General features: G+C 41.1%; 2 protein-coding genes across 2 annotated transcripts in view; both read right to left on the bottom strand.

Moving 5' to 3' along the window:
* The window catches only part of chd5 (chromodomain helicase DNA binding protein 5), a 45,911-nt gene extending 42,570 nt beyond the window's left edge, over positions 1-3,341 (bottom strand). The window contains exon 1 of the mRNA XM_088938350.1: positions 3,024-3,341. Coding sequence (XP_088794476.1) covers positions 3,024-3,090 — 67 coding nt within the window. The 5' untranslated portion in view covers positions 3,091-3,341. The remainder of the gene's footprint in view (positions 1-3,023) is intronic.
* Positions 3,342-6,571: 3,230 nt separating this feature from the next.
* Positions 6,572-17,554, bottom strand: rpl22 (ribosomal protein L22). Its single transcript, XM_088937980.1, has 4 exons — positions 17,483-17,554; positions 16,014-16,118; positions 15,030-15,154; positions 6,572-6,769 (listed from the first exon to the last, which is right to left on the bottom strand). The coding sequence occupies exons 1-4, from the start codon at positions 17,492-17,494 to the stop codon at positions 6,625-6,627; spliced, it is 387 nt and encodes a 128-aa protein (XP_088794106.1). The 5' UTR covers positions 17,495-17,554; the 3' UTR covers positions 6,572-6,624.
* Positions 17,555-17,976: the final 422 nt, after the last annotated feature.

Raw genomic sequence — 17,976 nt, 5'->3', positions numbered from 1 at the left:
TGAGATCTATAAAATAAAAAGCAGCCCTACAGATCTCAGATCTCCAGTAATGCGCCACACTTTGACAAGGCAGGGCAGATAAGGTCAGATCTGTAGAAGTTGTGAACTGCGTTTGGCTGCCAATTCACAGGGCCTTTCACATTCTTCTCCCCGAGAGTATAAACTGACTGTAGCTGTTGAAGTAATTCGCCATCCCTGTCCTCCCTTAGAAACAAGGTATTGTAAAGGATCCCAGGCAGAGAACAGAGAGGAAAACGATAAGACTCCCATTGCAGATGTAGGATCCATTTCAGACATACCTGTAACAAGCTACAGGGCTCTGCCAACACATTGTGATAGTGATGCCAAAAGGGCCATGCCTGTTTTTAGCCTATTACTTTCATTTTATGTCTTTCTTATGCTGAACACACTCAGAAAACAATACCAACACTGAGAGCATTCAGCACCTGGTGCTGTCCTGTCCAAGCAAAACCTGAAAGTAGTCCAACTTGTAATGGATCAAACTGCAATGCAAAGCTCTAGATCGCCTGAACAGAACTCCATGGAGTTGTAATTGGAAATCCCAAAATACATTTCTGAATAAGGCAGGGTTAGGTGGTTAAATACTAAGATCTTCTTCAATCCTGCTAGCAGCCTGTGTCAAAATGTAGGTATATTTTCTGTTCAGGACCAAAGTGAAATTTCAAAATAAAGACATAAAAGTGATCTAGAGATTGTGCCTTGGAAGTCATATTCAGTGAAGTTTGCCCAGGAGGGTAGGAGACCACGGGGATCTGTGTTTCGGATAACCCCTGAGTGTCCAGCAGGTCTCTGCGGCTAGAGAAAAAGACGGTAAGTGATTTTACCCTTCACCATAGGAAATACCGCCAAGTGCAGCTGAAGTTTGATTTTGTAAGCCCCTTTGACCACAATTAACTGAAACATGCTGTACATAAAGAATGGCACAATATCAATTAAATCCAACAATCAATCAACTTAAAAGCCGCAGCAAATTAAACCCTGTGGGAAGCCAATGTGATTTATTTTTTTAAAACCATCTCTTCCTTATTTCCGCATTTGCAGTCTCCTTTCATTACAAGAGCACCTGGCTCTTCAATTCTGTATGGTGGACAGAAGCACACAGCAACAAATCCTTGCAATGGATCTACAAGGCAATTAAGCACTTCGAAGAATAACGGAGCTTTATTTTTAATTATTTGCACTATGAAGACCGAGGCGAGTTAACACATGACTTTACACATGAACTATTACAATGTGCTCTTCATAGGTCTTGCCCTGCCTAGACCCCAGGTCTACGTCTTCTTGTCAGCCGTAGCATCGGGTGTCACCATTACCATGCAAAATGGAAAGCTGTGATGTATAGTGCTTCACAACTCCATCGAACTGCGGCGAATGGATTACAGCCTTGTGACATGTGCGTTTCATCACAATAAGACTTACTGTGAGGTCTGCGCCGCAGCCGGCGAGGTAAATGATGTACCTTTCAAAACCTCTCGACAAAGAACACCAAAAAAAAATGCAACCAAAGTCACCTTCCTGGCAGTCTCAGACATTTTTTTCCTCCTCCTACTACAGTTTCAAAAGGGAGGAGGGTGCCAACGCAACAACCCGCACCGCCCACTCAAGTTAGTACTGTACACCAAACGCCGCTAAGCACTGACAGGGTTCCAGGCCTTGAAAAGACAGGTCACTGAGCTCCAGCCGTTTAAACAGATGGATCGCCCTGCGTATCAGCCTGGAGACTCAGCTCCTCTAAACTTCGAGCTCATTTGTAGCTGGACGGCTTCCCAATCGAGTCATGGCGAGACCCTCTCAGCATCATCCAAGCGCCGGACGGAGTGGGGCGGACAAGTTTCTGCTTTGTCCAGGTCACACGTGACTACAGTCAATAAGTAAAGAACTGATGCCCGCGACCGACAAGTCGGTCTCCCTATTGCTTAAGAGAAAAAAAAGCGCTCTTCATAAATGTCATCGGTAATTGCACGATATAAATAATATTAAGTAAGCAGATATGCACCACCTTAAATCTTTTAAGACGGTTTTAAATCCGCATTCATCAAAAGGGAATTTTTATATCAATTTATCACGTGTTTTCATGGGATCTTAATTCGTTTGATTCCACATAATATTTTTGTCACAGGATACAGAAATAACCACTTGCCTAATAAGTGAAGACAGAAACGTATTCCAGGTTAAGTCTTGGCTTTTAAAATACCTGAAGTAACTGTAGCCAGGACTGTCCTGAATCCACGCATCCTTCCAGTAGGATCTCCCCAAACATATATTTTCTAGTTTAGGTTCACTAAACAGACAACTTTATACAGTACTGGATAAGAAGAGGCATTACAAATCATAGCATTTATAGTCGCAGTCGTCATATAAAAAGCTTTAACTTCTATACAACAATCCTGTATTATGCCATTCAATACGCAGAACACATACATTCCCTTATGTTTAACATTAACATTATGTATCGATGTTCTCCTGATAATTGTAAGATCTAACGCCACATGTCAGTGCACATTATATTTGCATACAACGCACTTCAGCACAATGTGTCCAGTGCTCAGTCACTGTAAAAAAAAATGGAGTTCAAGAAACAACAGGCATTTTTATATAAAAAAATGCACCCTTCTGCCTGTAGGAAACCGACCCCTTCCACAACTTCAAACAGAAAACCCAGCTGTAATAGCACCGCCTCAACAGTCCACGGTTTCAGAAACCGGCTTTTCCCATTTCCATTTTAAAATAAAAGACCGTTACGCTGGTTAAGCTCATTAAGCGCCACAGTTACTGCAAAGGCGCTGAAATAATAATACAGTACTGTACACACTTTGGGGTCACGCGTGCTTGTAATTTGGACTAAGCGCCAGGCGTGTACTGTCACCCCTCCTCCCTCCGGTTTTTCGCTTTCTTAAGTCTACAATAACGCAGGGCAAGCCCTTTTTCCCCCCGCATTCAATTGGCGATGATAGTACATAGCCGAGAGAAAGATGCCACCCCCTCCTTCCCTCCTCTCTCACCTGGCATTTCGTCCTCAAAATCCATATCGTCTTGTCCCTCGTCTTCATTGCTTAGCGACCCTGGCATCTTTACCGCATACGCTATCCTTCAATAAAAAGACAATTCCACTCCCTCTGTAGAATAAAGTATAGAAACTTAACCCTCGGAATGCCAGTCTTTTAAAAAAAAAAAAAACCCGTCCGCACAAAATTAAAATTGCACACAAATGGTGTTTTAAGAAAGATGGCTGCCCTCGCTTTTTTTTTTAAGGAGAAAAAAAAATCCTCTTTCCCTTTTCTATCTCCCTCTCTCTCTCCTCTGTCCAAATCCTCCAGTCTGAAAATAAAAAAAGACAAAAATGGAACACACATGCTCAGATTGTGACGTCTGGTCTGTTGCCATGGCGATCCATCCCATAATTTTGAACAGAACTAGTTACTAGTCATGCCCCCCTGGTTACCAGATTTTCGACTAGTCGCTCGGCTGGTGCTGAAAATGGCAAGAACACCACAAATTCCCTCTCCCTTTCTGTGGCAGTCGTTCCGATCTTTATTCACAGCGCGCACCGCCTGAAGGGGGTTACACCAGGATAAAGAGGAAACAAACTTGAAAAAAAAATCAAGTCCCTTCAGATAATTAATCTCGCAGCTACATATTTCCATCATCAAATGCTGGCATGGATTGCAAAATGAATTAAAATGCGCGTCGGAACAATGGAAAATGCATAATGGTTTTGGAGACAAGAATAAATTGTCTACTTAGTGAGCGCCAAGTAACAATCCAGTATCGTTTCTCCTTGGTTGACAACTTCTCCCACGAAGTCAAGAGCGTTGCAATTTAGCTTAATTAGTGAAAAGGCAATTTATAAATTGCCAACCAGGACGCGCAAAGCATAGGACGGTACCGAGCGAATTGAACATTGTATTGCGAGACATAAAATAATGGACTTTATTGGCTATCAATGTCTGGACACGTTTGAAGACCTTTTTAGAAAACCAACGTCTCACCTTGCTCCCATAGAAAAACTCCCGAACTGACGGAAATAAAACAATCTCAAATATATGAATGTCACTTATTTCTTCAAGCTTCGAGGTGCAGCTCGCTAAACTGATTTAACTCTTTGGTCGCTGGAAAGCATACAAAAAGTTTAAAAAAATATATATATATTTTTAACGCGACTGAGCTATTTTTTAGCTCGGTTTTCGCTCTTTAGTCGACACTAGCTCGTTCACCCATCTGACTTGACCGCTCTCGCCTGCGGGCTGCTTTCACAGTCCAGCTCCGAGCAGCGTCCACACCTTCAGATCTCAAGGTTACCAGCGGAACTCTTTACCACACCGCCTCTTTGTGGAAAGACTGTAGCGAGGTATTACATATAAGAAAGAGAAAAAAATCAAGGGGCTTCATCATGTTCGATTAGTTTAGAAAGTGGCTGCGAGGTTATAAAGAAAAGATGACGGGTTGAGTGGCAGTATTTGCTTTAGTTTGAATTTAAGCCACAAACCAGGCTTCAACAGTATAAACATCCAAATATATTTCAAAATGTTGGAGGGGTCATCATTCCAGGTGGAAACTGACTCTTTTTCTAGTGGGATCATAAGGTTAAAATATCCCCCAACCCCAAACACTATAGAAAGACAGCCCACCCCACACAGAACTTACATTTTGTAGTTACCACAACCTACACCAAACCAGTATGATGGGCTTTCTTTTTATTCCCATGAGAAAACCACCAAATGAAAGGATTATGCGCTTGAGAACACATTGAAAAGTGATTATTTCGTGTAGGTTGTCAAGTCCTCTTCAAAGTGCAGGAGTGACACTGAAGGGGCAGCTTTGAACTCGAGTTGGACTGGCTCCAGAACAGCACCTCCAGTGCAGTGACATTCTGCTGTTCCCTTTTCCCCTCTTAAGGATACTAAGCACCAGAAGAAACTCATTACTGTTCATGCATGTGCATTTTTAGGAAAAATAAAGCACAAAGAGCTTGGACATTGATTCAGTGTTTTTGGTATCACACTGATTAAATATACCCACATTACATGGTTCAGATAACCGATGCATATTGGTGCAATTCTGTTTCTCCTTGGTTTTGACCAGATTTGACATTCAACAGGTGAAATCACAACATTGCCAGTGCCTTGCTTATGCAACAGTCATTGGAATGTATCACAGTCAGTCATGAGGGATTAAGGCTGGACAAAGCCAGCCCAACTACCACTGGCCATAGGTCAATGTCCACTTCATCAATGAATCCAGGTTTAAGATGACCCTGATGGACCCCAGTGAGCACGGCACATACAGAACATGCAAATTGCCAACATGACCATTGCTGGGGAGGTCTAAATGCGATGGTCTCGACAGGCCTGTCTACCTCCTAGAGAACTCCGCTGGTGGCGATTGATGGCAGCTTGACTGTACACAACTCCCATTGGTCAGTTGCTGTCCTTCCTGCAAGCTCATCCTGACATGACGTTTACAGCAGGACAACACTCTCTGATGCTATACCTTTAACACATTTTTTTTTGCAAGACAATATCATGCCATGGACACCCTTCCTCACCAGACTTCTGGGACAACGAGCCATTTTAAGATCAGTAAACGGTCACATGCATGTCCAGGCTCTACAAAGGAATGGGACAAAATTGTTCAAGACGGCATTCTCACCAGTCACAGCTCGTACTGCTTCCAATGGCACTCTCAATATGAGCTGCTTTCGAAATGATTAACCGGCATAATTCATTTACGAGTCTTGTCTCTTCAATAAAATGTCAGTGCACCTGCCACAAAAAGGATGCAATTCTCCTGACCAGTTCCTTTAGGTACCCGGTGTACTTGTAACGAGTGGGCCCCCAGGCTGGAGAGAGCCCTGTCAAGCAAAGCACAATATCCGCTTTTCCAGAGAAGAATCTTGTGCTGCGGCTTACTACACCGATTTCAATTTCAGGGTTTACTGCAGGTTTCACACCTGCATACAGGTAAAAATGAGTTTCTCCTGAGCATTGCAAAACATTTCAATGTCCACTTCAAGCTCACAACACATCACTGCTTCACCATCCCATCACTTGCTCACTGTATGAATGAGCAATCTTCACACCAAAACCATCCAATACACTGCACACATTATGTCATTCCCCATCATTAGCTTTTAGTGGCCTCAAGGCTTGGATAGCTTTCTGAACACACCACATTATTGGACTAGAATTCTTTTTCTGGTAAGAGCTGCAACCCTCTGTTAGCGAACCAAAATTGTTCGCAAACAAAACTTGTTTGGTGCCTTTCAACTTTAATGCAAGTAAACCTTAATGATTGTATAAGACAGCAAGCATTCATAAGAACACCCAAGGTTTTTGTCGCTTTTAAACCCGATAACACTTGTTTAAATAAATCTTGGGATCCTACGATGATCCATCTCTCCTACAGCAATCAGCACCACAAGTACCGATGGCCATTTAAAACCAGCAAGCACAAGCAGTTTTCAGATCAAAGCTAAAAAACCCACATCAGTAAGAGATTTTATTTCTTTTTTAGAAGTTCCTTCATTCAAAGCAAACAGAGGACAGAGCAGTTGTGTCTCGTGACTGTTTATTGAATATACAAAATTGATACAGCTGAGAAGGCTTAATCCTCATCCTCCTCCTCCTCTTCGTCCTGGTTAATCTGGAAGTAGCGCAGCTCGTAGCTCTCCTTGGTGTTAGCTACCACGCGCAGCCAGTCTCGCAGGTTGTTCTTCTTGAGGTACTTCTTTGTCAGGTATTTCAGATACCTAGAAGCCAAGGGGGGGAGAAAGACAGTCTTAAAACAAGGTTAGAGCTTCATTATACTCCAGTTCTGATTTAGTGTAGAGAGAATATCACAAGGTAAGCCTACACAACTTCCAGCACGGACTTGCTTAAAAATGAATAGAACTGCTAGACCCCATGCAGTTACAGAAGTACAACTCAAAATTGAAGCAACACCATCAGACAGCTCTCAATCTAGCTGACTCAGCAGACAAAGTAAACCTGTTTTGCACCAGCTGTTGAGTACTAGATTGTACGGAAAGGCTTCAACCGTCTAAAAAATGAGAATGCATCCCCTTTGGGTATTGAATAACAGAACCCTAGCACCAACTGTCATTACAGTATCACATGCTCCTTAAGATTTACACAGGAGACCCCTTTCATTCTCATTCTGCTGCTTCAAAAGGCCAAGATCGTGGGTTCAGTATGGACTTAACATGTGCTTCAAGAAATGTATTTTCCTAAAGCACACGGCAATAAAGGATCAGGTGTGAATTCCAGGGTTGAATGAAGGGGCTTGTGAACTTGGGGTAACACTGATAAAATTCCTAACCCCCTCAACACAGGCTGATCAATTTTCAGGCTGTCCAATTGATTAAAGGCCAAAAACAAGAACAAATGACAAGTTCAAAACACAACATAAAAATGACCTATTTAGCTTGTTTCTCAGACAGAGCCCACTGCCCGAGCACAAATCTAGATACCAGAGAGGACCTGAGTATTCTCACAGAACACCTCATATGCCTGAACTGAATGACAATTTACATTAGGAAAAATTAAACAATTTGAAATATCTGCTTCATACCAACTGCCCTTTATAGATTCCAGTGAATTGTTTACCAGACAACAGGTCACAGTTCAATTTAATGGAGAATTAATCTGAGATTTCAGTTTACTTTACAATGACAAGACTCCCTTTAAAAGGTAATTAACATTTATTGTCTCTTCATTGGATCTTAATTTACAGAGCCTTATTCTTTACCCTCTGGGTATAAAATGTTTATATAATTAACTATAGTAATCATTTACTTTTAGTTTTAAAATACTCTACATAGATCTCCACTCTGTTGAAAAGAATGGCATGAATTTAAGTTCATAAGACACGGGTAACCATATACATACCATTTTGTGCTGTCCGGGACAGAAAATAAGAGTCACAGGCTCAGGGATTAGTGATCACTGTCACTTGTAAACGCTGGTCAAGGGACTAATGCTGTCTAACACTCAGCTGAGATAATCATTAAAAAACACTAATTTTGCAATTAGCAGATTTTAATGTTTTTAAATGGAGACCAATAACAGACAATTAAGTTTCAATAATCTCTCTAACCCTGTTGCTGGTGAAGCTCAGTAAGTCTAAAGAGTAAGCCTAAATCACCTGTTTATTTTCTAAAGATTAAGGAACAAATGGACTATATCAATTATCCAACTCATTTGTGAGTTAAGGGAATTCTAGTCCTATACTGATGTTTGACATGAATGAGCTCTAAATTACTTATTGTAACAAAATCAAATTAAAGTTTAATTAATTAAATTGTTCTGTCATTAGAAATTGATGATGTAATGGTTAGCTATACAATTTGCTGGACTTGGGCAACCAGGACCATCTCTGGAGACTGGTCACTTCACAAAAGCAAATAGCAAAAACAGAAAGCTAAGAATAGTGTAGATCAAACAAAAAATCCAAAATAATCATGACAAGAAGCTTCCCATTTCATTAGTAGATTCATATATTAATTTGGATTGACAGTTTCCACTTCAACAAGTCATAAAATAAAGTTGTACTTCTAAGTTAAAACAAGTCAAGGTCAGGGGTTGCGGCTGAAGAATGTGCCCACAGGTTCTCTCGCAGTAACACATACGTAGCATAAGAGCCGTAAGGCCAAATTATTAACAGGCACTTAAAAACCGTGTGAGCATGAAGTAAAAATACTGGCAATACCAATTTTTTTTTTGCAGAACAGCAGCAGAGGCAGCTATGCTTTGATTGGAATGGCATGGCAATTTTTTTTGCCATATTGGAATGGCAAAAAAAGTTTTCAGGTCCCTTATGTTAACTATGGTGATTTAAATTAATTTACCAAATCAAAATTCTCAGTTTGCCAACTTCTCCACTCTCCAAAGCAGAAGCGTGTTAAAAAGAAAAGGCTTGGAAATTTTTCCTTTTGGGACAAACCCTCTGAAAAGGTCATTCTATTTGCATTGTTAAACAATTAAGCACCCTTTCATGCAGTCTCAGGAGGATGAATGGAAGAATGGTAGGCTATTGCTACACAATGCAATCTGTTTGCAACTTTTCTCCCTTGCGACTATCCCCCAGATTGCTCGAAGTAACACCTCTAGATATGCCAAAGCAGACTGCAATCCTGTTCAAAGCAATACCCACTCAACACACTGATGCGTCTCAAGACGGCCAGCTCTGGTAAATACACAGTTAAAATGGATACCACACTAATCTCAGCCACCTGGGTTCAGCAAATCGACTACTATCAGAGATTTAGGAAAGGTAGCTGCCAATTACATGTTTGTTTTTCCTGATCTGGTAGTGAATTCAGTGGCAGTAATCAATGGGACAATTACTCACAAAAAGATTAATCTCTGGTTAAGCTACCTCATATACGTCTCTACTTATGCATCAATAGTGAGGGCTCACTGAGACAAGAGGAAAAGCAGAAAGGCGCCACTACCATTCCTCCAGCAGCACCAGCTTCACCTGACTGGATGTGACTCAGTTTAACAGCAGTTTTTATCCAACGCGCCACTCTGTTGCGCAATGTAACTGGACAAATTCACTGCAGTCTCACAGGTAACGGATCGCTACGATTTATGTTGGCAAAGTGTGTACCGGTGTAACAAGGGTTCTTGAAATCATAAGCATCTTGCAAACGGAGCTGCCAGTAAGGAGGGAATTCCAAATTAATGAACCTCCTCCCCGAGGACAGGCTCTTCTGCTGACGAGCCACATACCACATAAAATGTCAGCACTACAGCATAAAATATTTGAACAAATACCTATGCATTTATGAAGTGCATGTTTGAAGAGGGTCCAATGGGGTGCTGCATCAGCTGCAGCAAAAGGCTCCACAGCCTAAAGGTGCTTTTTTTTCTTCTCAGCATAGAATTACCTTTACACGAGTGAAGACATATAAACTAGCATATGCACTGCCCTGTAAATCTAAATCCCATTAAGCTCTTCCAAAGCCCATACATTTCAAATGGCACATTCAATACCAACTCACAGCCACTTTTTTAACAGCTTAATTTAAATTTCACAACACCTTTGGAGTCACTGGTCACAGTATTGATTCCTGTGGGTCATGAGAATAAGGATGGCTCCTTCATAATGGACCATTCATTTGCAAACTGAGGAGTTTACACACTGCAAAACTCCAAACGGCCGAACAGGAGTGTTAATAAGATGGGAAGACGCGTCTCTCTCCCAGCAGGCCCCCCAGATATTCACAGAGCTTACCAGGAAGCGAAGAAAGCCCTCCCCAACAGTACATGAGCGACACTCTGCCAGCTGTACAGCTTGGACAATCCCAGACCCAATCAGACAATGACAGGATCGAGCATTGAACTCATGACCCTTGGGCCAAAGAGCTCAACTTGCACTTAGGAGTGAGTCTTTACTGCTTGAGCCATTTACCCACTCTCAGAAAGCTGCTTACTCCCAGTAATAGCCACAGCAACCCAGAGCCTATCCCAGAAGCACAGTGTGCATAGTGTGACAAGACCACCAGTCAATGAAGTTCAATCAAAATATGAACTCAATGTCTGAGGGGTTTTACAGAAATGACTCACATCCACTAAGCAATCTATCCGACAAAACCAAAAGCAACATGGTTCTATTTGTAGGCAGAACACTACTGGTTGTTTGAAAAACAGGAATATCTTTTTTTCAGGACTCTAAACAGAAGTGGTTTAGTTAGTATTACTACCCTGACATTTCCAAATTTCTTCTTTAAATTGTTTGCTGCTGATAGGCAATGCTTAAAACAGAAATATCTGTTAAAAATTGGCAAATGAGACTGAATCCCCTTTATTAGTCCATTTTCTCAAGTTTCAGAGCCAAGAAAAACTTTTATAACAACCTGAAATTAAACAGGTTACTGTTAAGCTTTCGGAGTAATGTGTAAAGACATGGGACCAAATGTTCGTATAATGCAGGTGCCATGTACTTCCATACAATGTGATATCTTGTAACTAGAAGCAAAACTATATTTAAAACAACTCTATGCTGGCGTATAAAGCTAGAATGCTTTAATACATCAACATAAATCACTTTCGAAAACAGATGGATGGATGCAATGATATATTCAGAAGAGGTTCTGAGTAGGGAGCTGCGTCAGCGTGCGCTGGCTGCAAAGAAACAGGTAAAAGCTCATTCCACGCTGAAAGGAAAAGAAAAGAAAATGTTTCGGCTGAAGAACACATTAAGAAGCCGAAACATTGCGTTTTTCTTTTCCATCCAGCATGTAATGAACCTTTACCTGTTCGTCTGCATGACGCATCCAGACTGTGATGGCACTTTATAACCACCAAGGCGCATGAATTGAAACTAGATGAAATAGCAATTAACATGTTTTTATAAGACACGCTAGTGTCAAACATTGAAAAAGAGAAAAATAACATTTTAAAGCAAAAGCGCAACTAATCCATCACTACTCCAAAGACCTGTATGTCATTTACGTTTAAGCCAGTAAGCACTTCTTAATCAAGACTTATGCTCAGGATAGAAATGACTTAATCTCACGCTCAAAACATCCACTCCCAACGAAACAATGGTTGCTCGATAACATTTAATATTTTAGCATCAAGTGAAACTTGTATTACATTCAAGTTTGCGGACACGATTTTAGGCTTTCCTTCTTATCCCTAAACGAGTGCTAGTTTTCAGTCCTAGGTTGCACAAAAAACTTTAAAGAGTTGGTACACGCTTAAAACAATGTAAGATTACATTGCAGCGGTACTTGACAAAACATTGAAGATCCTGATAAGTACAATGCCAAATAAGGGGACTGGTTCTTGGCAACCTGTTCCCGAATCCAAGACCTCAAGTACAATAAAGGCACTTTCATACGAGGCATATATTCCATTAATGAGTTGGCCCCGATTATGAATGCTCCAAGAAATCCAAGTTACAATTAAATCACACCACACCAAGAACAGCTCATGGGGGATTCCTGGTACCACTGTGCATATAGTGTTTATGGCTTGGTTATTTTACCAGTGAACAAGATTATTAGGTATTAGGTTCAGCTGTGAATTCCAAGTTATGAAGGTAAAATACGTAAATAACTTATTAGGTTTTGATATAAATGGCCCAGTTCACTATAAGGGAGAGACCTAGAACAAGAGCAGTTTGCACAACTGGCCAAGATTCACCAAGGAGATGATAACCATGTTTGGGAGGTATAACCCAATCCAAAAGGTAGCTTTTGGTTATTCATAAAACCTGCCAAGGTCCAATTCAATCATTGCAGTGGATCCCAAGACAGATACAGTGTTGAGTTGTGAAAACAAAATGGCAGTCAGGCAGCCATCTTGGTATACAGAGGATTTACACTGCATCGCTGGTAATGGCAAACTCGGTAGAATTACTCACACCACACCATCAAAATTAACAGGCCGAACGCTTTTAAAACAGCTGGTGTTAAATGTTACAGAATTCATCTTGGTTTGTGCAGCAACCCAATTTTTTACTTTTATTCACACCCAACTGTGTAATTCTAGAAGCACCTACACAAAGGACTGCACAGACAGCTCTTGAATGCTGGGCTGCTTTCCCCAAAATGTTTTATGACCTGTCACAGCTGTAAGAATTTAGAAAGGTTTTGGTTGCTGAAAGTTTCAGTTCAATATGTGGAGCTCTAGATTTTTAGCTTACATATCGAGGCTGCCATCTTGGCTGATGTAGAATCCCAAGTCCTTTCATGCAAGGACACATTTCAAATGTTCCAGTTACAATACATGTGCCAACAATACCTAGTGCTTTCCAGAGAAAATATGGTCACATCATTTCCTTTCACAATGAAAGTGTAGTGAGGGCACCGACAGATTATACATCTGCAAGATCCCGAGACTATAAATATTTGAAGGACACAGCTAAAATACAAACCATGGGCTTCTGCTGAAAGACTGTAATGTGAGTAAATACCCAAGATTTCTATCTTTGCAAACTGAAGGCTGTGTATCAGCATTAACTGCAATTAACAAACCTAACATTAAGCTATTAGGCAAAAATACAAGGCAAGCCTCAACTTCCATCACAGAATGTAGAATAGATTAAACGTGTTACCAATTATTAACTGGATTGATTTCCTGCTTATTACACTACACATCATTTTCTCCCAGAATATAGGGCTTGATTATCTCAAAACTAAACAAGCAGTGACATATGGATAATTTAAAGTACTTTACCATTTGAAATGAACTAAAATGGAGGGATAAGTATCAGATAGCTCAGAGTCTAACATAAATCTGCTGTAAAACAACAGTAAATGTATACTCATAAAACCCAGAAAAAATAATCAGGCAACTGAAAAATAGCTAAAAGTATTCTGATACCAAAGGAACTGAAAGCTCTCCGTTCTATAGTGCAGAATATATAATGATATAGAAAGGAACGGTCAACCTTGTACTTCACAGCTTAGAAGCAAAAATAAAACCTCCTGTCTACCTGCTATATCAGGAATCACTTTTCTAAGTTTATGTGCCAGACAAGGTGTACAAACATTACTTCATTTTGGAGACATTTTATACAATATGGAGAGTGTATTGGACAGTATGAAAAGACAACAGTCTTTCAGTTGTTGATTCTGCACTTCATATTTTAAAGATGGCCAATATCCAAAATACTGAACAAAAATGTAAACTGTATACAGTACTTTCACAGTGGTTTGGGATGCTATCCAATTGACACTTGTACCCACTTACACAGCACAGCATTGGAGCAATCTAAGTGTAGTTCTTTCCTAATGGGTACAACAGCAGTGTCCACATTGAATTCGAACCCACAACCTTCTAGTTACAAGTCCCGAACGTTAATCACTGCTCAGCACTGCTGCCTAGAGCTCACACATTTGCTGAAGGATTTTTGCTCCGGCTGTATGAAGCCCACCAGGCAGACAATGGTCACTGACCACGACTACATTCTGGTGCCAACTTTAGACAGGTAACAGTCTCTTAAAAAAAATCTCTGCACTGTTTGAAGTCATCTGCATATCAAAGCTTAAATTACAAACCACAATTCAGTACAATAACCAGGGGTGGCAATTTTCTCCTTACAGACGAACTGCATGACCATTCAGTTGCCAGGAAACGATTTGCTGCTTTTGCAATTGTAAGATTTGCTTTTTTCTTCACTGTGATAGAGTTTCAGAAGAGATTTACCTATTCTTGTCTTCTTATCTGGATTATTAACCAAACCTTAATGTGGTGAATAACGAAGGCAACCCCAGAATTCCAGGGACTTTTATTACAGACAGCACAGCCTGTGCAATTGGGAAACCATTCTGTCATGTTCATTTTCATGAAATATTTTATACATTTCCTTTAGAGTACATTATGTGAACCATTTGAATTTCTTCTAATAATGGAGCACAATTAACCTTCAGAGGTAGGATTAGCCATAAATGAGAGAAGCCAACTCCACAACTGGGATATCTGAATTTCCATGGTAAAATGGCATGTGGTTTTATAAAAACTGCTTCCAATTTCAAGGGTAATTCATCATTAGTTTTCACATCCAGAACATGGAAAAGGGCGAGCTAAAATGGTTTGCTAGTATTTGCAACCAGTTATATTTAACGCTGAGGAAAACTCTCAACAAACCATCAAGTATGGAGGCAACTGTACGACTCTCGGTCTGGTTTGTTCTAAACGTACCCAGGGATAGCGAGGTTTCACACTTACCAAAATCTGCTCGGAAACGGATTAGCAACCTGATGCAAAAGAAGTGTATTTGATATCTGCATCAGGAAGCGCTTTTCTTACACAAAGGGGTGGCGGGGATTTGGAACAAGCTTCCCAGCCATTCATGACAAGGCTGGACAGACAAGCTACTGGCTGGATCAACAATATATTAAGCAACTACACAAGAACGGTGAAGGGCTTCCTCTGTTATTAGGATGGCAGTCATGAAAACCTGGGTACAAGCGGGTGGGAGGCACCTGAACCTCATCTGAGACAAGACAAGAGTACAGAAAGGGAGAAGATGGCAGCCCGGCGCCGCAGCCTGACCTTTTGGATAAGGGGACCTCCGAAGTGACTGTGATTTTGCTCTTGCTCCTCTCGATGGCGATGGCCCCGCCGCCCAGATTCCCGGCCTTCCCGTTCACCTTGATCCGCTCCTGCAGGAACTGCTCCTGGAACGGCAGCCATCGGTCAGCCCCCCCCCACTCTCAGGCACTCGTGCAGCAGCAGCAGCAGCAGCATCATGGGGTTGACACAACCCTCTGCTGCCACCAGCTATGCAATTAGAGCTCAACAGGTGATGGAGCTGCCAGGCTCATGAGGACATTTCTGCCTCATGGAAAGGACAGGTTAACATGCACGCCTGAACATTCACACTGGCTGTGGCTGGGTTCCAGCAGCACAGCCACACTGTTTACAATCAGAAATTGGCACTGTTTACAATCAGAAACAGGCAGCCTGCAACCAAAATGCACGCTTCAATTTTGTTTCCTGTTTGAATAAAGAATAAATATAAGGCTTGTAAGACTCTCAAAAAGCAACAGCTGGAAAAACAGAAATCACCAGATGGTGCTGTCACCAGCTAAGGTTGCTACTGGAAGAGGTACCCAGCTAGTAGGGGGCACTCACCCTGCAGTCTGTGTGGGCCCTAATGCCCCTGTAAACTGATGGGGACACTACTGCAAAGAACGCACCATCCTTCAGATGAGACGTAAAATCAAGGTCCTGACTCTCCATGGTTTTTAAAAACCCCAGTGCATTTCTCGAAAAGAAGGGGTGTTATCCTAGTGTCCCAGCCTTTACCAGTCATGTCCTCCTAATAACCCCATCTATAAATTGGCTTCATCACTCTGTTCTCCTCCCCACCGACAGCTGGTGTGTGGTGACTGCACTGGTTCACTATGGCTGCCGTCACATCCAGGTGGGGCTGCACACTGGTGGTGGTGGAGGGGATCCCCATTACCTGTAAAGCACTTTTGAGTGGAGTGTCCAGAAAAGTGCTATATAAATGCAAGGATTATTAGTACTTACAAAGTTAGCAGCGTCCATGATACCATCTTCGACAGGGTGGGTGCAGTCCAGAGTGAACTTCAGGATCTGCTTCTTCTTCTTGCCACCCTTGGTGCTTTGCTTTTTCTAACATCAACAACGTCAGATCAGAATCTGCATAGTTTTCATGTCACTCAAGATACGCTTGATATTAATTTAATTTATAGTTGTCATTTTGCACTAAGAGTGGTGGTATTGTGCATTAATTCAGTCAGAAATACTTCATACACACATTATGTACGATATTTTTTTCCAAATCTCTGATATTTGCTTTGCATTGAAGAGCTTACAGGACAACATAACGAACAACTACACATTTAATGAAATCCTTAAAAACAAAGCTCAGCTTCATTCCTTTCAAACAATTTTAAGCACTGGTTACAGTTGTTAGTAAACAACATTAATATATCCTCGATATGTCCTATGTGAACTAATCCCCAAAAATGTTGCCGTTGTTATGAGAAGCTGCAACATTTAATTTTAAAATAAGCGCCGTTTCTGTTAATGTAAAGAGAAACCATTAAACCTTTCAACGACGAACTCATGAAAGAGAACAGACGAATTAAATACAATTCAAAAACACGGGCGAAGCTCCAAGACAGACCACAGACCACGTTAACTGCACTTCTTAGACAACTTTTTTTCTGCTCGTATTCAAGACTCATCCGCACCGCAGTGACGATCAAAGATGGGCTTTTTACGGCACTCTGCGGCCTAGCTTCGCCAACTGTTCACCAAACCGGCTGCTCCAAAACGCGGTCAGTATGTGATCCTTCACAAGTCCCACTACGGATTAATTAAACGTAGAGACACTCAACCTGTGGACTAAACCCTATAAATGCTGTTTTCCCAAATTTAACCTCCGGCATATGGAAATATCTTGCCACTGTACTCATCGGAATCGCTGACTCAAAATTCTCAACTTCCTGCGATGCATGAAGATTTCTCAGATTTTTGCATCACGGCAATAAAAGTTACATTAGTAATAAGAATCATTATATTACTTACCTTATACAGCCCCGTATCTCCCATCCCCCATTAGACAGTTCAATCGCACCACTAATTCACGATTATACTGTTACAAGTTACACTTCTACTGCAACACTTACACGTATAGAAAACTAAAAGATCGTAAATACAAGTTAACAAATGAAACACACACAACATACAAGTGTTGAAAGGACTTATTTAGCACACAAAAAAGCGCCTCACACGCTCTGGACGTACAGCACCCGCTCAACTCACAAAGCATGCTTCCGAAAAGACAGGGCCCATGCACTTCAACCCCGTATAAAATCTACACAAACATCATGATCCTGCCACCCAGTGAAAGTTTTCACTTGGAATCGTGACCCCACGTATCTTAGACTACGGCACACACAACCACAAACCGGTTTCGAGCAAGAATATCAGGGACATTTTAACATTTATTTAAGCACGACTTTACTGACCATGGTCGCCATGATGCACAACTATGGCAGAAAGGAAGAGGCAAGCTACGCGCATGCGCTTTGATGTCAGCTAGGAAATGGTTTGGTGTAATCCAAACCAGAGATAATCGATGCTATCCGTAGATCTGAATTTGATTACAGCGGCTGTTTTCTTAATAATTTAAGTTTTTCTTGGAAGGAAACCTTTTATGATTTTTCGTTATGATTTTATTTAGCAGATCTCGCTATTCACGTCGACCTCTCTTCAAGACAAGACATGGGAAAAAAACTACCTAAGAATCTACTACAGTAAACACGGATGTACAGGATGTGTTTAGTATTTAGAACGTGAGTAATAAAATGGAAACAAAACAATCCACATACAAGTGTTAGTTTTGTTGTTGAATTATTCATGAGAACGTGGAGTGTAGAAATGTCTATAACTATACTATTTCTTCTCCACTCTCTGAGTAGCACCACATCTCCAGACCTGTATGGGTAGATTGTACACCAAA

Source organism: Atractosteus spatula, chromosome 20 (genome assembly GCF_055471065.1).
Source record: "Atractosteus spatula isolate fAtrSpa1 chromosome 20, fAtrSpa1.hap1, whole genome shotgun sequence".
Classification (NCBI taxonomy): domain Eukaryota; kingdom Metazoa; phylum Chordata; class Actinopteri; order Semionotiformes; family Lepisosteidae; genus Atractosteus; species Atractosteus spatula.
The sequence above is the reverse complement of the archived record's forward strand: the minus strand, read 5'-3'. Positions and strand labels throughout refer to the sequence as shown.